The following is a 27,872-nucleotide window of genomic DNA, read 5'->3' as shown; positions in this document are numbered from 1 at the left end:
AGGAGAGTGGAGGAAAAAGAAGCGATAGGAGAGGAGTTTCTGAAGGGAAGAAGGAGCAAAAAACATGGCAACCTGCCTTTTCCCCTCCTGTTTTCCTCACTTTCTTCCTCTCTTTCGTCGCACTAAAAACATCTTCTGGCAGCCATCGCAGGGAATACCCTGAGCTGCAATTAAACTTATTATAAGGACATGCTCCGCCCCTTTCACACGGCCAAGGTGGAACGGAGACTAAATGAAGTGAAAGACCGTTTATTACCCGCTTTAATAAAAGTGCATGGTTCTCTTATCCCATATTGGACTACAGCCACTCAGTGACTAAGAAAGATATTTTCATGGATGTAACATTCCATGTCTTTTACTATAGTACAAATTTACTTTGCATGCATTTTGCTGTCATGAACACTCCAGGTACACGTTTGTGACACCTATTAAAGTACCTTTCATATGGATAGCGTATAGAGTTGATCCTCTGAAAAAAATATTACTGCCGTTTACTGAGGCACTTAAAGTACAGTAGTTGTGAATCTCTTGTTTGTTTGTAACTGCATGAGTCATGCCTGTATTATAATGTATTATACCCTCCTAGTAGCAGATATTTACTTGAGTAAAATCTTGGAATTTATGTGGGGAAATATTTTCAAATATACTAGTAGCGTTCTTTGATTCTTGAATACTGATTATTTTCCTGTAAAATACAACTGTTGAATGACACGACACGCCCAAGATGTCAAACTAATATGCTCTCTGAATTTGCCTTTGCAAGTTGCACAGATTATTTTTGGATTTCTCCAATGAGCCGCAGAGCCACATGTAAAGTAAAACCACGCAAAAGTCCGTCTTTGTCTTTGTGCCAGTGACTCTCCTCTAAGTTTGCCTGCAAAGTGAGCAGAGGTCATCTCCCACAGGAAGTAAATAAAACGGACCTTTCTGAGTTCTTTTTTTTTTTAACGCTTTATGAAATGTAAATTAATCTCCCAAATGAACGCTTTAACTTTGACAGCCCTAGTAATTATGTATAAAAATGATCAACTGTACACATGAACATTGTGCTTTTTAAAGGCTATTTTGGAACAATACAACTTAACTGTTCTTCACTTCTGTAGAAGTGGGACACAACAACGAGAATAGGAAAATGCATGGCCCACAGTGTGACAACGTGTGAACAAATGTTGTAGAGACATCCGACAATGGGACCTTTGCTGACTCTGATCCGAAGTGGGGGTGAAATCCTTAAAATTGACACCTTATTGATATGTTTACCTGACTTAAGAGATTCTAGGCCAACCCGTTTTATGAGTTAATCAAGTCAGAGGTGTGTCCCAATACTTATGTCCCTGTATGTTTTGCAGATCATCTTTTAAAGCAGCACTCATGTTGATGTAATTAAATGATATCCCCGGCTCTGCGCTCGGCCCTGCTTCTATTGTTTTGAGGAGGCCGGGGGCCCCGCGAGGCGAGTGCGCTGATGAGAGATGGATAAACAGTTTGATTTGCTGCTATCGCCCCAAGGCTCGGTGTACTGGAGAGACGAGCAAGAGACGGCGCGAACGCAGGGAGGGGTGGGTAGAGGGCAAAAACAGAAGGAGAAGAGGATAAGAGACGCTTTTGGCGAAGGGATGGAGGTGGTGGATAAACAACGCTAAAGAGGCGTCAAATCCCCCCCGATGTTGTTCGCGGGCCTTTTCTCTTGCTTGTTTGGTTGTCCCCCCCGCCCCCCTCAAGCTGTCAGTTCTTCCTTTCTCCTACATGGCTGCCGTCTATCTGCTTGTGTCCCTGGACCATTTTCCCTCCTTTTTCTTCCACCTCCAATACCGCGCCGTCTCTTTCCTGCCTCCGTGCAGCCCCGAGCAAAGCAACGCACACACAGGTGTCCTCACACAAACACACAACTGTGCATGCTAAATAAATTCTTGGCTGCAACGAGAGCACACAGTGGAGAGCAGACCTTCGCAAAGGCTCAACAATGATGCCAAGTAGTGGTACATCACTCCCTCCTAGCAAAGCCGCTCGATGGTGTAATACCATATTACACCATTATACCAGTGGCTCGCAAACTTTTTACACCAAGTACCACCTAAAAAAAAAAATTAGCTCTCCAAATAGTACAATACGTGTTTATAAAACAATACAAGGTTTTATTCCCAAAAGTATTAAATATATAAGTAACTGCAATTGTATGCACAGTGTGAACATTAATGCTGCATTTAGAGGAGCAAAATGTTTTTGAATAATGATTCGATTCAAATGTATTGCATATGAAAGTTATATAAAAATGTACCTATATAAATGTTTGAAAACAGATTAAGTGCACATGTATTTAAAATGGTAAATGCAACTGAACTGTACTACTGTACTGTAGAAAACGACACTTTGAAAGTTGCATAAAACCTCAGAATGTTGCTCATGTGACACCTCACTTCTGAACACTGATGAATTTTGTTTTGCTTTTTTTTGGCTTTATTTGACTTTTTTTCAACTCTGATTACAAAAGAAGGAGCCATCATTAAGAGACTTTTTTTCCCCGGGATTTTTGTTCTGTGTAAATTGACAATTGGATATATTAACACAAATGATGCAGCATCACATGTTGACAGGCAGTTCAACAGCAGTCTCAATCATTGATTCTTCTCTGTGATAAACGATATATATATATATATATATATATATATATATATATATATATATATATATATATATATATATATAAAATATAATAAATATAATACTATTAAGGGCTGACCGATTTTGGGGGATTTTTAAAGCTGATTACGATATTTTGCATACTAAAATTCCAATAACCAATTAATTGGCCAATTAATTAAAAAAGAAATTCAAAGACCTAATCTGTCCAGCAATAAATATTGGTACTATTACTACCGGTACTTACTGAGTCACTTAAATGTGAAACTCTTTGACGATTTTTTTTTTTTTATATATATATATATATATATATATATATATATATATATATATATACATAAAAAAAAGTATTTTTAGTCTCTGGCTGGAATGGATTAATGACAATTTTATTTATTTCAATAGGGAGAAATGAAAGGCACCAATGTATTTCTCTTAAATTTGTATTTGATTGTTTTTCTTTTCACTAAACCGGACAAAATGCTGTAATGGCTAGTTTAACCAAAGAGGTTTTACAGTAAATATAGAGACTAAATGCTGAATTTCCTGGTTTGCTTATTGACCCGAACCTTTGGCTTCTTAAATTGGGACTTTGTTAGCGTCGAGTTAAACAGGTCCAAGAAAACACACGCAATGTTACACGCACACACGCGGAGGGAGGTAGACGAGGGTTCACTCATCCATGTCGAGTCATTGTTAGTAAAGATGCGTAACCTTCAGACTTAAGCAGCCATAACAGCAGTGTGACGGCTTCTTTGTCTACGCCAATTAGTGAACAAAACCAGCAGCGCAGTCAAGCTCACCCTGTGGCCTCACACGCTCTCGCACACACACACACACACACACACACACCCCCACACACGCACACACACACGCACACACGCACACACACCCCTGCGCACAATAAATATATGTTCGGTGTATGTATTTTATGTAATGTTTGCTTGGCAGCTATACAGTCAGTCACTTCCAATGAGGCATTTCAAACGAAGCACACTCACTGCAACAATCCACAATCAGACTCCCACAGTTGTGCCCTGACGCACACACATTCCCTGTGCTCTCCACCCACTCTAATATTGCGTGAACCCCACCTAAAAAAAAAAAAGCACACTTTTTTTTTCCCCTGCTGAAGTTTAAATTCATTAAGTGTAATGATATTGGAGACTCAATTTTACAATTTTACTCACTCATCAAGCGGCGAGATCGCAATAAAGGCGAATGGCTCCGCCGAGGCCTCGCCGCTCGCAAAATAAATGATGCAGCACACAACGGAAATGTAATTAATTTACAGGCCGTATTGATAGTCCTGCCACACGGCACATTATAATTTTTTTTCAATGTTGCTCAACATCTTGATTATTTTTTATTTAGGCAGTCGGTTGGGGGGGCGTATGAAGAGATGCTTAAAACGCTCCGATGAGTGTTTGCTCCTGCCGCCTGGCTTGCTTTTGAGCATTTAATTATGCCAACGCGATAAAGAGGTGCGAGGGAGAGAGGCAGGGTGGCTGTCTTTGACTTTTCGCAGAGGAAACTACTTCCTCCCTGCGAGTAAAAAAAAAAATCTGTTTTTATTGTGTTCTCATTTACTGCTTCACCCTGTGATGACGGCACTGTCTTCAGCATGCCATGCTGTAACTTCGACTAAATGTGTAACTTTGTTGCTGCACTGCAGTTTTTATATAATATTAATTAACCATTTTTGTTTTTCTTTTCTAGCCAAAACAGACGAAGTTCTTAAGGCCAAAATAGCCAAGCAAGAGCAGGAGACACGAAAAAAGCTGGATATGGGTAAGTTTGTCTGTGCAACATAACATACATCATTACATATAAACAAAAAAAAGCACGTAGTAATGTAAGGTAATTTTCAAACAATCTTCACATTTATTTCTTCCTTCTGCTTTGACTTGAGATATGCGCTGCATGGTGGCAATGAACTCAGTTCACTTCACAACAAGCAGCAGTTTGGGGGGAACAGTTCTCCCCCCAAAAAAACAACAAAACAACAGGCTTCAAACTGTTCATGGCCACCCCCAGTTGAAGTTTACTGTCAAACTAAATATAAAACAAAAAAATGTGTATTTCAAACAACTTTTCCATTCATTGTAATGGGCAAAGATGATTTGATATACAAATGTTTTCAGTTACGAGCATACTCACAGAACAACTTCAGCTTTTATCACAATTCACCGCTGTATTATATATTATTGGTTTATTGAAAGATTTTAATGTGGTATTATGAATTATTTTCATAATATATATATTCATGATTTTTGATATTTTCTTGTACAACTCGTAACTTTAATCATTGTTTTTTTGCTCTGAATTAATATACCCTCTTTTGTTTACTTTTTACTTTTTTCAGTTTATATTAAGACTTGCTTCATTTGCATTAAATGGAAACAGAAAATATGCATTCTTTGCACTGCCGCCAGTGGATGTACATTATTTGTTGCCAGCATGACGCTCTCCAATGGCCACAGACACACAAGCGCGCCCACACGCGCACACACACCTCGATAGACATTCAAATAAAGCCAAGAGTCATTTCCACAGGATATGCTGGTGATATTAAAAGTCCTGAGATAGAATAATGAGGCCAGTCCTTGTTCTGACCAGGGCAACTTATAAATGAGAATGTCTATGTGTGTGTTTAGCAGCAGAATCATTTGTTTGAGTGTGGGTGTTTTGTGTTTTTTCTATTGCTGGACTCACTCTTGTAGCTTTGTGTATTTTGTGTGCGTCTGTATGTGTGTGCTGCCATGGAGGAGGAATGGCAATGTGACCTTTAAAGTTAGCTGCCCTTTTGGCCGAATGAAAGTGCACCCATCAGAAAGTAATTAGCCTTGCACTCTTGCTTTGGTCCCCAGCGCGAGTTAGTATGTATTCTCCTCTCCTCTTCCTCTTCTCTTTTGCTCACTGTTGTTGTTTGTCTCCTTTCCTTTATTCCACCCTTATGATAATATTAGCCAAGTGTTACTAGTGTTATCTCAACTTTTTGTCTCGCCTTCTCTGTCTCTGTTTGTCCTCCTCTCCGCTGCCTCATTTTGCTCCTCGTTGTGGACTTATTGCCGATAAGGACAATTAACGGACACGCGTACAATTCAAAAGGAAATGTCTCTGTTTATTGTCCTGGAGTTGTGTGACATTTCAGTCTTGGGTTCGCAATTGTGGTGTTCACGCACACTGCAGAAAAAAGCAAAATTGTCATGTGCCAAATATCGTAATTATTAATTAGTTAATTAAAAAGTATTTTTTCTGATAAGTATGAAAAAAACATGCAGAATGTGTGGCTGACAGTCTACACAGACATAGAGAAGACACCATTTTTGGCGAAAACACATTGGTATATTTTATTGATATTGTGATAAGGTGAAATGACTTGGCTGATATTACAAATTAAGACTTAAAACTGTTTTTTTTTTTCCCGTTCATACTTCTTTTTGCTCCTCACAAAAAAATGCTCCTTTTTACTCATTGCACCTTATCATAAAATTGCGCCTTTTTTCCCAGAAAAATGCAACTTTCTTGTAATCCCGCTATTTTTTTGTATAATTCTAGTGGGATTATGACTGCTTTTCTCAGAACATTACATCTTGATTCTCCTCCTCTTCTTTAAGGAAATCCAATTACAGCTTTCTCATATTGTGCAGGGAAAAAAGTAAGAAATAGTTTGAGGAATTCTTTCACATTTTTTGAGGAATAATACAATCATAAACATATATCTGGGTTTGTCTTGGAATGTTAACAATGACTTGCAAAAAAAGTACAACCGTTTGAACTATTTCTACTTTATTTAGGTAATTTTTTTTGTTTTTTCTCCCCGTTTTTTTCCACTTTGTTTCTCATTGGGCCTTGATCACTCATTCTTAGGATACAGCAATCATGTGATCATTTTATAATTGATTGGCTAAGAAAGACCCAACTATACGTGTTGATATTTTTGTAACAGACCTAAAGTCTTATGACATGAAGTATGAATACAATAATAATCTTTAAAAATAACAGTTGAAAAATTAAAATCAACATAGTACAGATTGATTACACTTTTCTCCCAATGTATACTTTGTCCATTGAAAAGCTCATTTATGCAATTGAATCAAAACTATTTTACTCATCACAGTCATTTTACACATCACAGTCATCACTTTCGTTTGTATGTTTAAGGTTTGTAAACATTAAGGCAAATTTGGACTAAATAACATATTCATAGAACAAGTGCCTCAACTCTCCTATTTTGCTTGATTATTGGCTTTATTGAACACACAAACATGTAACAGAAGATAATTTTAATAGAAAATGATGAAAGTCATCCTGTGGCACACTTTACGTGTTCAAAAGGAGTAGGAAGAAGTAAAAATGTATACAGTCCTGCCATTCTCTATTTATGTTTATATCAGTGTTTCACAAAGCTCACGATATCATCAGTGCTTTGCATTTTTGTTTGAAGTCTGGCCGACAAGGTGACACAGTCTTCACCTGCAAGAGTCCAAGAATACCCAAAATAACCTAGTGGTGGATGGGAATTGCAGTTAGCCGATTAGCTTTGGCTATTCCAATTCCCACGAGTCTTAAAATATTCATACCAGCAAGACTTCGGTACTGGTGCTGAGGAACAAGAGCAATGGCGCGGAGTGAAGCTCAAGCTTCATTGGCAAAAGACAAAAATGCACAGGGCTCATGCTATTTACAACTATATTTAGTGTAATGGTGAGTTGTATTTTTATTCATGTTTTTTTTTTTTCTTGGGAGCCGCTGGACTGTGCTACAAAAATATCACTGACGTCATAGATTAATCAACTTTGACTCGATTTTCATCAGGTTGTTGTCAACTTACAAGAAATTGTTAGTCGTTTAACCCCCATTACATAATATGCCTACGATGGGCTTATATCTTACCTAAATGTGCACTTTCCTTGATGTGGAGTAGCCTCCTCACACACACCCAAGTAGAGGCAGCTGCATCCTGCACTGCCCTTCCTCCCAGCACAAGCAGGATGGAAGAGTTGGGCCACTGCTGCAGTTTAGCAGTGGATGACCAGGGGTCTCTGCATTCCCTGCAGGGTCTCTCTCTGAGGTCAACACCGCAAGAAAGTTTACACTTGAACCACTAAAGTCGAGCGAAACGAGGAAACCTTTTAAGAGTGGAAGGGAAAAAGCGAGAAACGCTACCTCCTACACTCCTCGTTCATAAATAGATCCGAGACTGGCAGCGCGTCCGCGTTAGCGTGGCGCTAATCGAAACCACCCGGATCTGATTCATGTGAACGCTGTGATGTGCGCGCTATCACTGCTGGTGAAGCCCTGCGAGAAGATGATGGGAGGAAGGGGGTCCTCTCATCAGGGCTTTTGTGAGAGAAAGAAGAAGGATCAATAACTGGCCCCGTGGCCATCAGTTAACAAAGTAGTCTCCACTTAAAAGGAATGTTTGCCTCGCTGGTTAAGGGCAGCCAGATGATGCTAGCGCTTGAAAAAGGAAACGTGTGAAATGAAAGGCGCTGAGAATGAGAAGGGAGCATGGTTCCTTTGTTAGCTGCATGCCTTCAAGTCAAGAGTTTGCACTTTGTATGCCCACAAGACACACTTGACATCAGTGCAGCACAATAGCTGTGCGCTTTTTGTTGTGCAAACTGTATTAACAACAAACAGTAATGAAGTAGCCAAAGTTTCAGGGCTATCTACAAGCCACATCATTAGGTACGCCCGCACAATCCACTCAATTCCTATATACTTTACAGTAGGTTGTAGCTGACTTAGTTAGCCACAGAGTTCAAACAAGCTCAGCAGTCATATCTGTAATATGTGTGTGTGAACAATATCTATGAACTGAGATACTACCTATTGTGAACGAGGAGGCATCTATTTGTCTAAAGCAGGGGTCCACAAACCTTTTCCTGTGAGGGCAACATAACTTTTCCCTTCTCTGATGGAGGGGCTGGGGTCAGTATGTAACAGAAAAAGTGTGACGATTGCAGGGGTGCCCGTATGCAATTATTTATTGGTAAGCCTGTCACAATAACACATTTTTGTAGATGATATAATCACAAATCACAATAAATGATAGTATCGTTTGTTTGTTGGTGTTTTTTAAATGACACTGATATACTGATATTAGAGCCAAAATAATTCGAAGGACATCCTTTTAAGTGCAACTGTCTTTCAATTCTCAAGGGTATGGAACATTTGCATTGAACTGAAGAACAACAAAATGACTTGGATATATAAATAAAGAAAAAGTAAATTAAATAAAAAAGACTCAGGCTGCGGCATGCTGGTTGACTGGTTAGCACGTCCGCCTCACGGTCGGTACATAGCCAGCCAGCACCCCGTACCCCGCAAGTCACACTGCATACTGTCATTGCTGCCCGAAGACAGTTGGTATATGCTCAGCATGCCAGCGACCTTCATGAGGATAAGCGGTTTGGATATTGGATGGATGGATGGATGGAAGATTCTGTTAGGCTCTGAACGCTCTGTTAATTCTTTTTCAACAACATTCTGTCAAGAACATTACATTACAGGACTGTGCGTATTTTATATATATATATTAGTGCTGTCAAATTGACCTCGTTAACGGGCGGTATTTAAATTTTGTCATTGATCGCGTCAAAATATTTGACGCATTTAACGCGTGCGCAGAATGACCACCGATGCATAATCCCACTCAGAAGTGCACAGTGAGCAACAGAGCGGACGCGTGTCGCCCGTGGGAGTATAAAGAAGCATTTCGAAAGAAGAGGGCAGCTTTAAATCTCAGAAATGTGAATAAATTGGTTTGCCTCAGCGACTGAGGATGAGGAGATAAGAGGCCTGTCTTGTTTTGTGTATATATATATATATATATATATATATATATATATATATATATATATATATATATATATATATATTATTTTTTTTAATAAATGCAGGTCCCCAATCATTTTAGTGCTAATGGTCATTTTCATGTGAAAACATTTTCAATGACCAAATAAAACATGATTAACAATATCACTTACCATAGATGCCCTTCAATGAGCCGCAGCCATTTGTACTCCATCCATTCATCCGTCCATTATCTGAACCACTTTGTCAACAAGTATTAATTATTATTATGGCAGTAATGACAATGCAGTGTCATAGGTTTTGCTATCCATCCATTTTCTGAACCACTTATCCTCACCAACGCCGCTAGTGCGCAATAAAGTTGACGTTAGTTGTAGTCTGTGCATTACTGAACATAATAATCTGGCAATGAAACTTCACTTTGTGCCGCGGTTAGCCTGAAGTACAGTTGCACTTAAGAATCTGAGCGTGGAGCCAGGTTTCCGTGATTAACAAATGCAACAGTTCCGAGCTTAGCAATTTCTCGCTAGTTGTTGTTCCAGATCACCCATTCTTTGTGTTACATATCTACTGTCAGAGGTAGAGCGGCTCGGCAGTGGAGTTTGAGAGGTTAGCATTTACCTTTGCCTAGCCGTGTAGCCCATCTTGGCATCCCCGCTTCTGTTCACGTTGCCTCCGCCACCTACGGCGACTGACAGACCCGACATCCGCGCATGTTTTGCTATCTAGACCGGGGTGTTAATAGTGGAGTAAAATGTCGCTCAAATTCCTCAATTTGTATTGTAATCCAATGTCGATTAAATCCACACAATCATAGTATCTAGCAGCGTAGGTAAAAATACAGTTAAAAAGGAAGATGCACGGGTTCGTTGGTCACCACACCCCAGCGCCTGAAGCCAATTTCCCTGAGGCGGGGCCATGACCACCGGGCTGGTTGATCGCCGGGGCAACCTCGGCTGCGGCTCTCAACCTTCAATATTTACGTAAGATAAATATGTTTTTTAGAGTGAGGAGACTTTGGCTGGTTGTACATGTACAACCTATTTAATTCTTTTCAGTCGCCACATTGTGAAATTTGGGCACCTGCACACCCAAATTGGGCAGACCATAAATCCCGCCTTAGGCTGGCAGGGTGGCAAGAACAGCCTGGCGGCTTGCCAGGATTATAGTGTACAGGGAAAAATTCTGGACGGAAGCGCTTTCAAAGGACGAGGACGGATTGGGTCGGGGGACGATTATTTTTATGAATAAGGATGGCGGAACGAGGACAGAAGGGTAAGCAGGTCGCAGATGGAGGACGGACCGGCAAAAAGGGTCAAGTGCCTCGCTCTGCAAATCATTCACCACAATAAAAAGGAGAATGACGAGAAGAGTGTGCAACTGCAATGTATTTACCACGTAAGCAAACAGGTAGCCTAGCTGCTGTTTCTCCTACTAATGCTAATACTACTACTACTACTACAACGACTACCATCTTGTTTCTAACTAACAGTAAAATTAATATATTTGTCTAAGATACAGGAGGCAAGCCATCTCGCTCCACTCCTTCCTGTGCCTGTCGATCATATTACGACATGATGCAAAGTATTATGTAAACATGCTTATCTAGTCCTGTGAGTTTATTTGGTAATTGTAAAATGTTTTATTTGTGCAGTCATGTAGTAGAGCTATGGAGATATGTACGTGACAGCAGGCCTAACAAGGATGATGTTTTAGCCCCCTGCGTGCCGCTCTCTGCCCATTACCTCAAACCAGCAGCAGATTGGGAGATCATATATTTTAATGAGACGTATAATAGCTCTTTAACCCACATCATTAGGGGAATATATACCTACCGTTTGCTCTTTGGGCAGCTAAACGAAAGGACTGTTTCCCTAATTACTTTGTGTGTAGGACAGGTCACGGGGTGGGTGTGTACCTGTGTGTGTGGGGGTGTGTGGGTGTGTGTGTGTGTGTGCGTGGCTGTGCGTGCGTGGGCGTGCCTGTGTGTGTGTCTGTATTTGTGTGTCTGTGTTGAGGAATTATATGTCCATTAAATATTCAGCTGCAGGCCCCCCTCACTTGCTCGACCTAGCATCCATTAAGGCCTCGTCACTCTCTAACTAGCCCTGTTGTCAATCACTTTTCACGCTTTTTGGTGGCCATTTGTCCAATTTGGAAGAACTAGAGTGTAAGCGTTCATGTCTTCGGCAACTATGACATGACGACCGTTGTTGACGCCCTGTAGATGCTTTATTTGGTACACGTGCAGTATTTCTCCATTTTAATCGTCACAAATGTATTTATTTTATCGAGTGTTAGGATAATTTGCCCATCATATACAATAGCTATGTAAATAACTGTAACGGGTGTGTGTGAAGGGTTCACTCAAGGGCACTCAATTTACTGTTTTACACAATTTATTTTCCTTAGCAATCTGCAGAAGACAATACAGACACACAGTTTGTCTTCAAGCTGGCACATCTGCTCCACTCAGCAATTGTCATCGTATTGTCAAGAAAACAGCATTTTTAGATTTAACTTCAAACATCTTGAGAATAAAGATAAACATGAATGGGAAAACGCCATCTAGCCAAAATGGGACTGCTCACTGATTATTAGCCCCACCTTTTTGGGCCCCCTGTGGCCTAAACATAATACATAGCAAGCCCACATTGATAGACAGTCAAATTGTCATTTTGACTGTCTATCAATCCATCTAATTGTCAAATTGTCTTTTTATCATACTATTTTGATTACTTATTTAACACAATATTAGATTTTAACCATTTAAATTATGCATGCATTTTAGCTTTTAGGATTTATCTTATGTTTCTTTATGTGGGTTAAAATAACATGTGAAATGATATGCAGGTAATAATGTGTTAATAATTTCACACATAAGTCACTCCAGACTATAAGTCGCAACCCCGGCCAAACTGTGAAAAAAAACCGCAACCTATAGTCCGGAAAATACGGTATATCCATTTCTATTCCCACATAAACTGTATGTCGACAAAGGGTCTTCAAAAGACACGGGATAAAATCCAAGAGAATTAGCTGTTGGTGGCAATTTGCATAGTATTTATTCAAAAAATGTCATCAGGATCTACTGGCCTGGCATGGATGTTACAGCCATTGTTTTGGATGTTTTTGCCCCCGAAAAATTAAATAGAAGACATTTTAATATCAAATGTATGAGTAAAGTGAGAGGGGGTGTCTCAAACTGGAAGTTTTTTGTCAAGATGCATATGGGGACAATTCAAGTCGACCATTGTCCCATAACAGATTACGTTTGACAGTAAAGGTTCCACTGGAATATTAATTTGGGTTCGTCACGATTACGCGTGCCACTAAACAATTTGTCACTCTAAAATTTCCGTTCCGCTTCCATTAAGTGCCGGCGTGTGCGTGTTATAATAAACAATGTAATGCCTTTTATAATTGAAAATAATAAGTAATCCTGTGGATAAGATGTTCTTGTGTGATCCAAAGCTGTGTATCCCTTCACTTGGAGCTGTAATAAAAGACAGGAAATGAGAGGCAAGTGAGAGTGCCTGCTTGGACATTGATGCTTAATGTAATCTGCCTTGAAATCAAATTATTTGACCTGGAAAGCCTAACAATACAAAACTCATGCCGGGCTGCTGTTAAATATTTAGCACGTGCCTGTCATGAATACAAATGGGGCGTAAATTAGAATCTACAGGCGCGTGACCCCGATATCACACCCGGGGAGCGCGAAGGTGGCGGGGGGGGGGGGGGTGGGTGGACTGGCTGTGCTTTAAATGTTTTAATTACCGAGGCCACCGTGTGGCGCGCCGAAAGACAAGCGACCAAATTCAACGGTTAGTAAACACAGGAGGTTTTTTTTTAAATGTCCGCCATCTCATCACATTGACGATAACATAAGGCATTCAACAAAGATGTCATTAGTATTCGTTGTAATATGTGATCCACACAAGAATTATGACTGCGCAGATCTCCCTTCAGTCATTTTGGTGTAAGAAAATCCTGTTTGTATTGATTTGCTAACGATCGGCGGCATGAGCTCCATCTCCTGTCCTTACTTGTGATGAATGGCCTCATTTGTTGTGTTATTATGTTCAACACAATCATGCCAGGGACAGTCAGGCGAATATTGAGCCCACACTTCACCACCTCTATTTGTTCCAGGAATTAAAGCTCACTTTTTGGCCCATACTGCACTGCAGGAGTCATTTAAAACAATGAGAGCAGACCGGCAATTAATTACACTTTTGCTTCAAACATCCGTTTTAAACAGTCTGCTTGCAACTTACATAAAACCATCGTTTCGATTTGTGCGTCGCCGGCATAATGATTGATCGGAGATGAAAAGTGCCACGGGCTTGCTTTATTTGCTCCTCTCTCCTCCCTATTCATTCAGGTGTGTGCCGCCCCCACCCCACCCTGCCGAGACCATTAGTTATGCAAGGCTGCTAAGTATTGAATCACAGTTATGGTCCCCGGGGAAATAAATTTGGCAGAAAATCAGTGTGAGAAGATTTAATTATCATGAGGAGACCTTTTTTCCCCTAGCAGAAGCCCAAACTCAGTCAGCTCCACATGCTATAGCCAAAAAAAAACTAAATACAAAATAAAACCATTGGGGTGCCAGCTCTCTCCTTACCTTCCGTCTCCTTTCAATTTGTTTCCTTACAAGAGGATAAGCCAAGCAATTACGGCTTTATTGATTTTTTTTCATTAATGCAAATTTGCTCCTTAGCCCTCCCATCCCATCTCGTTTCTCTCCCTTATGTTCGCTCGTAGAGGTTAAGGGTGTGTATGATTTGGTGTCTTCTGGTCATATGAATGAGTACCCGACCCCACTCCACCCCATGTGACTTTGTGCACGTGTGCGCCTCTTACTCGTCCGCACGCCATACACACCAGGGGTTTAACGGACTAGTCGCCGTGTCGACTTTAGCATTGTGCAATGATAATTGTATCTTGAAGTTGATTAGGTGTCAGGATCACGTTGTCGAATGAACGACACAGGTGGTCTGTCGGGACAACTCAAGCGTGAGGAAATATTTTGCTACAAAAGGGTATCCACTACCACTAGTTGATGAAGAGCCTAAATGCTCACATCAGCTTTAGGCTTGGATCAATCAAGTGGGTCAACAAACAGCAAGTTGCTAAGTGAAAAGAATATCAATGACGTTATCCATTAATCAATGTCAACACGAGTATCATCATCTATGTATAGCGTCGACTACATAAACTCTGAAGGCGGTCAATGCATAATAGACACGTGCTGTGGCTTTATCATCTCTATTTAGGGATATCTTTGCTGTTCAACACACACACACTGAAGTTACATGAAACTGATTTACGCAAGCCCTCATCCTGGGCTTATTCAGGTCTGCAATGATTGACATCCCCCTTTTAACCTTCCGTGATTGGCAATCGTTTCCCGGGTCACATTTATCAATTAACCCGTTGCCAGTAGCCCAATGTATATTCAGCAAACTTTCTCTGAGTCACAGGCATCTTTTTTGTAAGGATTTTCCACCATTATTACATGCATGTTTAGGATCGTTCAGATTTGTGTTTGGGGAATAAGGATAAGCACTGATAATTGCTGAATTAATCAGGGGTTAGGCTGCTTATTTGCCCCTGAATCTCAATTACTCATTTTACCTTGACATGTTGGACAATTGGGTTTTCCTACATGCACTAGTAATTGGGGCAAATTGTAGCATTTTTCCTCTCTCCAGGATCAAAGTCAGAAACCGCACGATTGTCAGATATTCCCCAAAATTATTTCGGGAGGTTATCCAGTGGTGTAGTATGGTAGGGATTCGCCGATACTGCAGATACTGCTCCTGTACTTGTACTCAAACTCCAATACTATGACACTGATAGTGCAACTTCACTACCTTGACATATTCCTTTTCAACCGTGTGTTTGACACGGATGCCAGAACGTTTAGCCGATTACAAATTATGCTCTACAAAATGGATGAACTCCGTCCGGCCGGCAACCGAGGCTGTCCTACAAGCACACATTTTCTCGAATCCCATGATGAAATTCCTTTTCTGCTTCCCAGTGAAAAAAGCAAGTCTATAAAGAAGTAAAAGCTATTCTCGCCGCAACTCCAAATTCCCTTGTGTGCCAATACTTGTCTATGTATGACCTGCTGGAGAAGGATGTGACTTCTCTAAAAGTGGAAACATCCCCCCCCCATGTGTGAAAGCCAAACACATGTGCGCCTGGACATAATCACACACACGTACGGCAGCGCGGCAGTGGCACTTGGTGCGGTCTAAGCAGGTGGCCAGACTGCAGTGGTTAGACACACTCGCAGACCGTTCAATGTCAAAAGTGCCGTCATCCTCGTGGCTGGCGCTGGCCGCCACCGACCCCACCTACCCCCTCCAACTCCCTGCAGGGTGGTAGACAGTAGAGGTCACATAGGAGTGATTGTGTAGTTCTTAGTGACATAAGCACAAGGTCGATGTTCAATGAAAAGTATTTACAGTGGGACCTCTGCGGTAGTACTAAAATGGTTTCTTATAGGAAATCCAGGGGAACTTCGAGTTATGAACATAATTGGTGCCATGACCCCATTTGTAACTTACCTACCTTGCTTTGTGTTGATGCACAAAGCCTGGTTACACAGTGGAGTTCTTTCCACTCATCTTTGCCAAGCGCTCTCTGAAAAGTTAAACGTGCTACTTCTGTATTCATTCATACAACACGTCTGCTTCTGGCATCTGTGATTGGGTGAATGTATCGTATGTAGGTGGAACTCCTGTCTACATATGCAACCGCTTTTCGCCTTACGCCACAGAGGGATACAACCAGTAATCCGTTTACAGCAATGTGATGCGTTGCTAATGATGGTTACGCAGCGCGAAAAGAAGCTCAACATAGATCCATCTGCTCGTCCATGCCAAGACCGTTTGTATATCGGAAATAGACGCAGTCTACACAACATACCACAGAAGCCTGATTCGTCTCAAATATTATGTGCCATTTTTCAGGACTTACGGTTCAGTACAGTCTTCCAAATCTGCCTCAATACTGTACTACAGAAGTGGTGCCCTGAAGGCTAAAAGGTTTTGTGAAGATACACAAACACGAAACAGATCAGTCACTTGCACAAAATATGAATCCTTTTTCTTTTTCTTTTTTTTTTTTTTTTTGTGTATGCAAACAATGTAACTCTGATTTGCGAGTTTTACATGATCCCAGCAAAAAACATAACAAAACAAAAAGAACTCAGATATACTTCACTGGGTTATTAGTCTACAAGGGAGGTCAGAAGAGGAGGGCTGGGGCATTTTCCTAATTAATTGTTACTCAGAAACACACACACTCAACTGTGACCTTTACCCATATATTTTGTAGCAGACCACACGCACACGCGTGCGCAAACACAGGCAAGGCACACACATCCTGTCAGCCAGTCCAATGAAAGAGAATCAATTAAAACGTGAGTGACTTGCTCGATGGCTACATGTCAAGAAAACTGTCGTGTGCGCTTGTTTGTGTGTTCGCTGAGCCCGTTTCCTGGATTCTGATTACATCATTTTTAAAGAGCTTGTTCCAATTAAGTAATTAGCTGGTTGGTGTTTCTCTGCTTATACACATTAAAAAAAAAATAAAAAAAAGAGAGAAAAAGCGAAAGATACTGACCTACCAGGGATTCAAAAAAAAAAAGTGGATAGCTCTGCACTTCTTTCATGTACATGCTCACACCCTAGGAAAGCCTAGTTAAATGTCAAATTATGCAATCCCTTCAAACAATGTTATTTCTGGTAAAGTACAAGACTTGATTTTCTCATAGCACTAAAACGGAACTGGGCTTATTAAAGAGCTGCACTAGTCCCACTGACACATCGGCCATTATCCTAAGTGTTGCAATCTGCAATTGCTCCATGTTTTTATTTTTGGTGACATTGATAAATCATATCCTAACACAAAATAATAAACAGAAATAAAACACAATCATTGATTTTCAGTTGCTTTTTTCGGTGGCTGCAACCTTTCAGATCTCACCACTCAGCCTGTGAAAGCGTCACCGTTTAATGAGAGTGGTCGATGCTGGCCAGGCGTTGGAAATGGCCTCTCACACACACCTGGTTTCTGTTATCCATCGATGTTGCCATTTAACACAATAGCATTCAAGTCTGACTCTGCCGACTTGTCTTTGTAAAGAGCTGACATGAGTGATAGGCAAGTATATTTGATGATAAGCAATGACACTATACATTTAGGCCCTGTCTACACGTAACCGGGTTTTTTGAAAACGCCAGATATAAGCCTGCGGTTAGCCCTATCATCCACACGTCCCCTGAATTTTTTAGCTGAAAACGCAAAACTCCGGCCGCAGTGGAGATTTGCGGATATCTCTGGATATTTCCTGATCCGCGTTTTGGTGTGCATGGTTACACCCGGAGATTTACGTCGTCACTGTGCGACAAATTGCTCCGACGTCACTTGGTGCGACTTGTGTTTTTCATTAGAGTCAACATGGATTCTCGCGGCACTGCATGGGTTATAGCCATTCTCGATGCGCTTTTTGCTTACTTATTTGTCCGCAACCAACCACTGCTTCTCGGTGAAAGGTTTAAAAGCAATTCTTACCTCTTGTTGGTTCTCCCGAATGAGTTTGGCGCCGTGTTTTTGGTTTCGTAGAAGTGACGTCAAAGGACGGAAGTTCTTCTGAATGGACAGTATTTGGCTAACTACTGCCGCCTAGAGGCTTGGCGTGCGTTTGAAAACGCACTTCTGCGGTTACGTGTGGATGCGTTTTTTAATGTGTATTCCAGCGCAGACGGGCGGGAGATATACGGTTGTCAAAAAACCCCGGCTACGTGTAGACAAGGCCTTAGTCCAGACACATCAATACTGTATCAATAGTGCGATATCAAAGTCATTTGCAGCAATACATATGTAAACCCTGATAAACGGCTTTCAACATAGATTTTAGTCAACAATTTTCTAGCCTTGTGGTTTTCAAGGAGGTGTCACATAACAATAAGAAAAAGAAAAAAAAGAAATACAGCGGTTTAATTTCTTCCCATACCACATTCAAAGCTAAAACCACTCATATCTTACATAATCTTTCCCTCTTAAAATAAATGGAAATGCCATTAACTCGTTCCAGCCCGTTATTGTGCTTCTGGTATGTGCGCCATGGTAACCACGTGGTAGTATAATGCAGACACACACGAGTGCCACAAAAAAGGAGAATTTCACTCTCTAAGCAGAAGTAATATTATTTGATAAAAAAATATATACCTCTGAGTATTATATTGCCTGTCTACATGCTCCAAAGTTTAAATAACCATTGCTTAAAGGCTTATAACACCGCAACATAGCGTTTTGCATTGTGTGTTAGCATTGGAGAGTGATGGTAAACAAGGTAGTCTCTTTTTTGATGAACTGTTCGCTCTTTGCCAAAATTGTATTTATATCGCACTTTTCACACATAAAATGCAACTTAAAGTGCTGTACACTACAAACATCAAAATACAATATAAAAAGGAAAACCCGCTCCCGCCTTCCCTCGCCCCTCACAACATACACAAAGACAGATATCCACAAGCACACCTGCACTCACACATACGCACACACACATACACATATAACCTGAAAAAGAGACATGACAGGGTACAGAGAAACCATATGAGGAAATAGTACTTAAGGGGAGCTCCTCCACGCTGAGAGGAATGACGCGGAGGCCCCCCTTGAGGAAACACTGGAGCTAATATTGAAAACAATAAGATTGGATACAAATAGTAAGAGACTAAGAGCAATTATTTAAAAGCCAAAGTAAAAAGGTATGTCTTGAGCTCCCTTTTAAAAATATCAACAGTCTCTGCGGACCTGACGTCCTCTGGCAGGCTATTCCAAAATTGAGGACCAAAATGGCTGAATGCAGCCTCGCCATGCATTTTGGTCCTCACCCTAAGAATCATTAAAAGGCTAGTGAATAGAAAATAATTAAAAATACAATAATACCAAAAAATCCATCTACTTTCAGGTCCCTTGGAGTGGACTTGCATATTAGCAGTAACATAGTCAAAAAGAGGACAGTTGCAAGGACAGAAGAGGCGCCTTCACAGTGAGTGACGGAAGCGGCGAGTCGGGCGCGATGAGCGCAGATGTGGAAGGAGATAGCAGAGGCACGGCCGCGTGTTGTGACTGCTGTGTCATCCTGTCATTAGCAGCTTGTTTGCCACTTTAATTCATCATTCCGTCTCTTTTATTGACTGGAGAGTGGGAGATCACTATCACAAGAGTGCGTGTGTGTGTGTGTTGCGGGGGGGGGGGGGGGTACATTCAGTCACCAGCTGCATTTCATTTCCTGATGCCAAATAGATAGCATATAAAATATCACATCAACATATCGCATGATCTCAAGGTCAAATAATGCTCATGAGCAATCTTTGGCTGTAATCCAAAATTGTGTGATAGTTTACATCAGCTGAGGTTGACAATTCATTAGCGTGACATATGTTGACAATTTGTGCAACATCACCAACAAGAGGGATGAATTGTAGAGCAGAATTTTGTCAGTAACAGTGACTATTTAATCGGCAAATTTACTGGTCGCACATGCAAGTAGGTAAGAAATGTACTCGCATTGTCTCAAATTTTAGGGGCAATATGTGACCATTTAGGGGCAGCCTGGAGCACTGGTTGACTGTGACATGAGATGAGTATGACAACATATATATTGGTTTGGAGAGTTCGTTGTCAGTGTACATTCTCTGGTCACTTCGTCTATCCACGCATCCATTTTCTTTAGCGCTAGTCTCATTAGCGCCATGGGTGAGCAGGAACCTGTCCCAGCTGACTTTGGACGAGACATGGGAGACAACCTGAACACATCACCACTTGACCACAGGACACACATGACGACATACAACCATTCACATTACGTCTACGGACAATTTAGAGTCTTGAATGAACCTAAAATGTTTTGGAGTGTGGGATGAAGATTATTCCTACTTGTATCTCACATGTGACCCACTGGGGATGATTGGATTACTAGTCCTCTGCATAACACAAGGTTAGTTTTAATTGGTTTACTTTGTGTTTTATTGATATTTCAACATGAGATTTTTATTTTTTATGATTAAGTTGATATTTTTCATTCCAACTAATTATTTGAACCTGATTGTTTTGTCGGGAAAAAAATGCATACATAAAGCAGTATCACAAACAACTGGATTGCACTGTGGTCATCTACAACCATGCATTTCTAGTTTTACAATAATTTTATGGCTGTCGTGCACAGTGGTTTAGAACTGCACTGCATCGTACCGAGATGAATCTGACAAACACGATAATAACCATGTTGTTTGCGCCATACCTGATTTTGGCAGTTTAAAGTGCGCTTTATAATCTTTACAGGCTATTTGTGCTTTAAATGGCATTGTAAGTGTACCTAATAGCAATAGCAATAGGGGTGTAATGGTATACGTAGGTGTATTAATAGGTTTTGGTACGGCATGTTTGGCTCATTCCACTTGTGTACCGTTTCTGATCAGTTTTTATTGTTAGCGCTAGCGAGTAGGCGAGTTTTCACACGGACGCTTTGAGTGTTGCACATAGGATAGTGGGGGCACAGAAGAGGAGTCAGTACGCCAGAAGCCGTGATAAATCATAAATGCATGGATAAATGGCATTATTATGGCATATGCAAACAAGCCAGAGCCCAAAGGTCCCCCCGTGCAGTGCGGTCTCCTGTTTGGGAACATTTAGGCTTTCCTGTTAAAATCGCCGATGGGGAACGGTACGTGGATAAGTCCCAAAGTTGTGTGCCGACATTGCTACATGGAGATCGGCGGCTATGTTGCAGGTAGGACGTTTAACATATAAACGCACTTAAAGCGGCATCATCGGACTGTGAATGTTTCTTAGATGAGGAAGAAAGGGGTCTTTTTAGCCAAACTTCAAACTTAAATAGTGAGATTTATCATATGCTGTTGAGCAATCAAAGATTTCAATGCCTAAAAAGTGCATATAATTTCATAGACTTTTTAAAGTTACTGTATTTTTTATCATTATAAAAAGTTTTAATACAGGTAGCAATAATTGTAACTGTTATGTATTTTTTTCCATCACAAAAAATGTATATATGTCCTGTTATAACAACTTGAATAATTAGTGTCATGGGCTGTTTCTGCTGAGTGTTCAAAGATTTCAGTCTCTTAATAGTTTACAAAATTAAGAGATCTTTGTAATTTCTTCTAATTTCTTAGAATATCACCTGAATGGTTTGCTTTTATTATTTTTTTCTAAAAAATTTACCGATTGTCATCTTTTCAAAATAAACATAGATATTTTTTTTTAATCTTTTTTTTTGTACCGAAAATATACCGAACCAAAATTTCCAAGAAACCGAACCGAAATGTAATTTAGCGTACCGTTACACCCCTAATGAGCATAGTGGGTTGTAACTTATTTTTGCAAAAGGAGGGGGAGTTATGGGGGTCAATGACTGTGTATGTGCATGGTCTAGGGGGAACACACATTAAACTGACTTAGCCACCTGCTCTGTCATTGGACATCACTTGCTCTCTCTTTCTCTCTCTCTCTCTCTCTCTCTCTCTCTCTCTCACACACACACGCATGCACCCTGACGCACATTTGGAAAAGCCTACATATATACGTGCATACAATCCTCTGGGACACACTTGAGACATTTGGCTCCGTCTGTCTCTGTTTTCTTTCATTCTGTGCTGGCCTGTTGACCCCAGCCAGCCACAGGCAGCAGCGGCACATCTTGTCACTGTTGCAAAGTCCTTAGCACTTCTCTGTCTCACACACACAAACACACACACACAGAGATGAAGAGGAAGCCCATTCAAATTGTTTTATCACTTTCTTAATAGCCGCCCTCCTACTCGCTGGATTTTTGCTTCTTCTCTCTGCCGTTGTTTCTGTGCCTAAAGCTGCTGGCTATTAGATATGCAAATATTGACATGCAGCTTTGGCCTGCCAGCTATCAATTGAAATCAGCAAATCGATGGCCCTAATAGCTGCTCATTAGCCACTTGATGCATTTGCAGGGCTGAACATCAGGAGCTGTCAGCGGCCCCGTAATCAATACACTCTAAAAGTATTAGCGTAGCAAGGCCCACACTGGACACCTTTTTAATGAATCAACTTCTGTCTGTGCACAGACAGAGGACCACTTTTGAGTTGGTGCCTCTTGAGGTCTGATTTCAATTTTTTTGTTGGGTTTTATTCGCTAATGCTGTGGTGTCCAAAGTCTGGCACGAGGGCCACTTACAACTACCCAAGATGAGTTATTAAATCGTGTCTTTGCTGTCTTAATCGGAAGGAGGGAGGTGTGCAAATCCGACACGATTATCGGAGTGTGTGTACCCTGCTGGGAAATGTTTTCATTTGTTGGAAAATGGCATGATGCGTCTCTTTTAAACAAGTAGTGGTGGTCTTTAGGGTTGCATTGTAGCAGCCTGTTGTTTAGGTCTTCAGAATGCGCCTGCAGACATTATTGCTGCGTCCACGGTGCACCTGTGGACTAAAGGACATCTCTTCCACCCCCAGCTTATCGCCCTGCTAAGCTTAACTCAGCGGTTTGATGCCAAGTATTGCAAGAGGTCCGTGTGTGTGAGCTCGAGGGTTACGCAAACAGCAGCCGCTCGCCTACAGGTAAAGCTCACGGGAGACCAGTGGAGAGAGAGTCAAGAGCGGCGGTCTCTTAAAGTGAGAATCCCCAGGCGTTGTCGCCGTCATATTCGCTAATGAAGCGAGAGCTGGAACATGACTAAAGGAGATGGTAAACAACCAGTCGTCGTCATGTGTCGGTGCCTCATACATCTGGGCTCCGAGATGGGGAGCATGTGGGCGTAATGGGGGGGGGGGGGGGGGCTGATTCTCGGAGGTGGAGGCTGGCAGCGGGGCAGTTGGCCGCTGGTGCAGAGAGAGAGCAAGGAAGAAGGGGTGGGGAGGGGGGTTTACAGCAAAGATAAATCATGAGAGAGCAGCTTATTGGAAATGCACAGAGATAAAAGAGTAAAGAAGCCAGTAATTGCCTTAAAGATCAGACTACAAAGCATTACTTTGGGTTTTACAAGGCCAGCCAGCAACAAAAGAGTGGTAATTTATGAGCTGGCTGTAAAAGAATAGCATAATTACATTAAAAATTAATGCTAATGAGGGCCAAAATGGAAAAGGTGCTTATTATGAAAGTTTGTATTCATCTTTCCTGGGCTGAGTGATGGCTAGTGGCTTGATTAATGGCTTAATTTCTATCAATTAGCAGCCAAAAAAAAAATCTCCACTGAGACGGGCCTGAATTGAGCGGTGAATTACATCTTTACAGCTGCACAGGGAGACACTTAATTGAAACCTGGGATTTTGCTGCGTGAGCATGTGTTTCTATGCCTGGGCGTGGGTTACCAGCTCTTAAGTCATAAAAATAAGCATTTATGTTAGGAAATTGATATCACTGCCAAGCGACGGCCAGTCATCAAATTAAAATGTAATGAAAGCCAGTAGAACATTCCTGCATTTTAAAAAGAAAGCCATGCTCAAATTTCAGGTATTTTTTTTCACAATATATTCAAATATTTGCCCTCATACCAATACAATAAGTCTCTTAAAATAATTCCTTCATTTTAGTTATATTTTTTTGGTATTTCACAAGATGTATGTGATTTTGACATGTCCCACAAACTCTTTTGCTAACTAAATCATTTGTTATATGTGGTTGAATTATAAAAAGGTTATTCAATAAAACAACGTCATCATTCTTCTATCATAATCATATAAAACATTTTGCATGTGTCCCTAAAGTTGCTGTCCACCCTGTCATTAAAGGGAAGTCAACCCCCCAAAATTCTTTGCGATAATATGTTCTATGCGCCTTGACTATTCTAAACACGGCATTCTGATTAATATTGTGTTTGTGGAATATGAGTTAAGGAGCAAAATCCACCCGTTTTTAGCCATCTCAGGGAGTGGCCATTTTGTCACTTCTCTTGACTGAAAATGACATCACAGTTGCTTAGGGCTCAGGTAATGACCAATCACGGCTCACCTGTTTTCTAAAGCTGAGCTGTGATTGGTTGTTCCTGAGGCCTGAGCATCTGTGATGTCATTTTCAGTCGACAGAAGTGACAAAATGGCCACTCCCTGAGATGGCTAAAAACGTGTGGATTTTACTGCTTTAACTCATTTTCACCAAACGCAATATTCATCAGAATGCCGTGTTACAACTAGTGGGCCTGTATAGAACATATTCTTGTAAAGAACATTTTGGGGTTGACTTTCCTCATTAACTGGCCCTTTAAGAAGCCATCTGATTTTTAGTCTTTTAGTGACATTTTATCTTTCTTCAATCGGGGCTGAAACAGTGGATGTTTGCAGAATGAATCTTTCCTTTTGTGTTTCAGAATTTTCATCATATGTGTAAGATGCATGTTGTCAAACGATTTTGACATGAAATATCAGTGGATAGAAAACCCTTAAAGAAATTGGAAATGTAGTTGTTAAACAGTTCACAGTTAGCTTGCTAAGCGTTAGGTCCATCACGTGCTCATGAAATGCTTACATTAACCAAAGATGTCTCTTTGCATGAATACTGTGTGCTTGTGCAGTTAATTTAATTTATAAAGTGAGGGTGATTGACCAATATTACAGCATAGTACTTGATAGAGTAAATATCAATTGAAATGGAAATCAGCTTTTTGGGGTGAAAATAGCGAAGTCTCAACTTTCAAAGCCACCTAATGGGGATATAGACTCACAGCATTTGATTCCGCCTGTCATGTATCTAAAAACAAATAAAACCTGAGAGGAACTCTTATAAAAATACCTAACACATGTAAACCACTAATTCTTTTAGCATATAAATTGGTGAATTATCTTGTTTCATTGATGGTGAAGTGGTACACTCGCCTGGCATTGATAGAGGGAGCACAAAATCGGTTTCCACTCTAGTGCCGGTGTGAATGGTCGTCTGTCTCAATATGGGCCCGGAGATTGACTGGCAACCCATCCAGAGTGTAGTCCGCCTTTTGCCCAAAGTCATCTGGGATAGGCTTCAGATCGATCCTGGGCAGGATACATGCTGTAGAAAATGGACGGATGGATATTTGTTCATTCATTTACTACGCCACTTGGGAGAGGCTTATATATAATATGTTTTAATGTGTTGGTAGCCTTCTTTAGCTACAGCATACGAGCAAGTCAAAGTATGACAACCATCCCCAATAAGGTGCTCCTTAATAAAATCTACAATAACCTCAAATCTGGTTGTATTAAAGACCAAATACTCAAGAACAACGATGAAAAGTTTTTGTATTTCTCTCTGTGGGGTGAATGTATGGAAAACACTAAATGGGGAATGTCAACAATGTCCCACCATAAATCAGTTAAAATAAATAAATATAAAATATGTTGGTGGGGTATTTGAAATTAATACAATGTTCAGTCAAGATTTACTGCAGTTTTGGAGCCCTGAATAAAACAAGCAGTTATTTATTGAGCTCAACTCAAGCACAACAAGTAGTGCGGTAATTCAGTTATTTGGGATTAATCAGAACTGGTGCTAAATGAAGTCGCGCTGTGCTTCAAAATGACACGTGGCGCCACAAAGTCAAGTGTTCTCCAGGCGCTCTGAGCGTCTGACATGTGCTGTTGAACAGTTCCCCCTTGTGGCGACACATGGTCAACTGGTTCTTTCCAAGGCTATGAAGGTGACGGGTTCCAAATCAAGCCACCATTGGCTTGTTTGATTTTCTCTGCTGCTCTTGTGCTCTTAATCAATGAGGCGGGCAAACAGCTATTTAGAGCGAACAACAGCATATTGATCAACTTGTCAACGTGGCTGTCTGTCCGACTCATCTCTCTAATGGCTCCTGCTTTTACTTGCGGACCACATGGACGAGCACATTCTCAAACACGTTCACTTTTACTACCACTGTTTGAATTTGGAATTGGAATTTCACAGTGTCATCCGTTACGGTGGATGGCGGTAGCCTGTCTGACACACAGTCGAGAGGTTCTGGATTGTTCTATCTGTGCGTACATGGGTTTTCTCCAGCTACTCCGGCTTCCTCCCACATTCCAAAAAGTCATTTGATTTGGATACTGGATTTTTGTTCAATGGGCAGCACAGTGTAGAAATGATTAATTAGTACATCCGCCTCACAGTCAAGAGTTCCCAGGTTTCAATATCATCTTCCCCCTTTCTTACATTGTGTGGGTTTTTGTCCTCCTACATTCCCAAAACGCATCATGTTCACTTGAGACTTTAAATTGGCCGTAAGTGTGAATGTGAGTGTTGTGATTGGTTGGCGCCCAGACTAGGATGTCCGCCGCATCTTGCCCAAAGTCAACTGGTATAGGCTCCAGCTCACCCCAAGGATAGGACAAGCGCTCTACAAAATGGATGGATGGAGAATTGGTTCCAGAGTGGCCATCATAAAACCTTTATTATCTATATACAAGTGGCGATGTATAGTCATATTTTGTATAAGTACCTTATATTTATATCTGTAGTTCACTAACCGTGACATAGCAGTTAGCACTTTGGTTGTTTATTGACACAAAACCGCTGGACCCATGCAGTGACAACACAAACTGGTGTATGTAGATAGGTTGAGTGAGGATCCACAAAGCTGTTGTTTCTGATTCCCCTGTTTTTTATGCTTTTTGGTCCTAGTTTGGTGAAACTATCATGAGCCAAAGCAGACATTATGAGTATAGCGCTCCTGCTGACAGTCACAAATTAAACACTACTCACGCAATCACACAATCTGGTCTTGTTTGTTCAAGGTGTTTTCCAATGTTTATTACAGTAATATAGAAAATAGTTTCTGCAGCAGGGGAATTTATACGTCAAGGTAGCACTGTTGTTTAATTTATTGGCTCCCATTTCCTATGTTCCTACTCATTGTAATGTCTTTTGAAGAGTCAGACTAACAAGATCTCTCTCCCTCTCAATTTCCTCTCGTCAGTGTCACAGACAAAGCAGCCTAATGCGCTGACAGTCAAATTCATTTGTTAGATAATGTGTCAATATTAAATATCAACTTTGACCTCGCGGAGTTGCCGAGTGCGCTCACCCCAGCTCTGCTATTGATTTTTTCGGTCCGCCTCCGAGCTCATCGGGCAGAGCTCTCAAGTTATGTGTGAATTTGCTTGTGAAATACATGGCCGCTGACATCTGACAAACAGCATGTGCGAGTCATCTTATCTACCCATAATGTGTTTGTCAAAAAAAAAGGTCCTAATGGATGGAATTTCTGCCAAGTGGATGAGCGTGTGTGTGGAGGAGGGAGGGGGGGGAGGGGTGCATGGGTGTGTGCATGTGGCTTTCACATTGATATTGTGTGTTTAGGCACACGGTGGCTGGTGGTTAGGACATCAGACTTGTAGTTGAGAGGTCCTGGGTTCGAAACTTAGCTGAGGTG

The 27,872-nt window shown here is 41.0% G+C and overlaps 1 protein-coding gene across 2 annotated transcripts in view; it reads left to right on the top strand.

The window, feature by feature from the left end:
• rsrc1 (arginine/serine-rich coiled-coil 1) overlaps nt 1-27,872 on the top strand; it is a 155,462-nt gene that overhangs the window by 118,321 nt on the left and 9,269 nt on the right. For both annotated transcript variants that reach the window (XM_086035252.1, XM_086035253.1), the window contains exon 7: nt 4,357-4,428. In XM_086035252.1, coding sequence (XP_085891378.1) covers nt 4,357-4,428 — 72 coding nt within the window. The remainder of the gene's footprint in view (nt 1-4,356; nt 4,429-27,872) is intronic.

The sequence above is a fragment of the Filicampus tigris genome, chromosome 7 (genome assembly GCF_054856515.1).
Source record: "Filicampus tigris isolate MCC_2025a chromosome 7, RoL_Ftig_1.0, whole genome shotgun sequence".
NCBI classification, from domain to species: Eukaryota; Metazoa; Chordata; class Actinopteri; order Syngnathiformes; family Syngnathidae; genus Filicampus; species Filicampus tigris.
The sequence above is the reverse complement of the archived record's forward strand: the minus strand, read 5'-3'. Positions and strand labels throughout refer to the sequence as shown.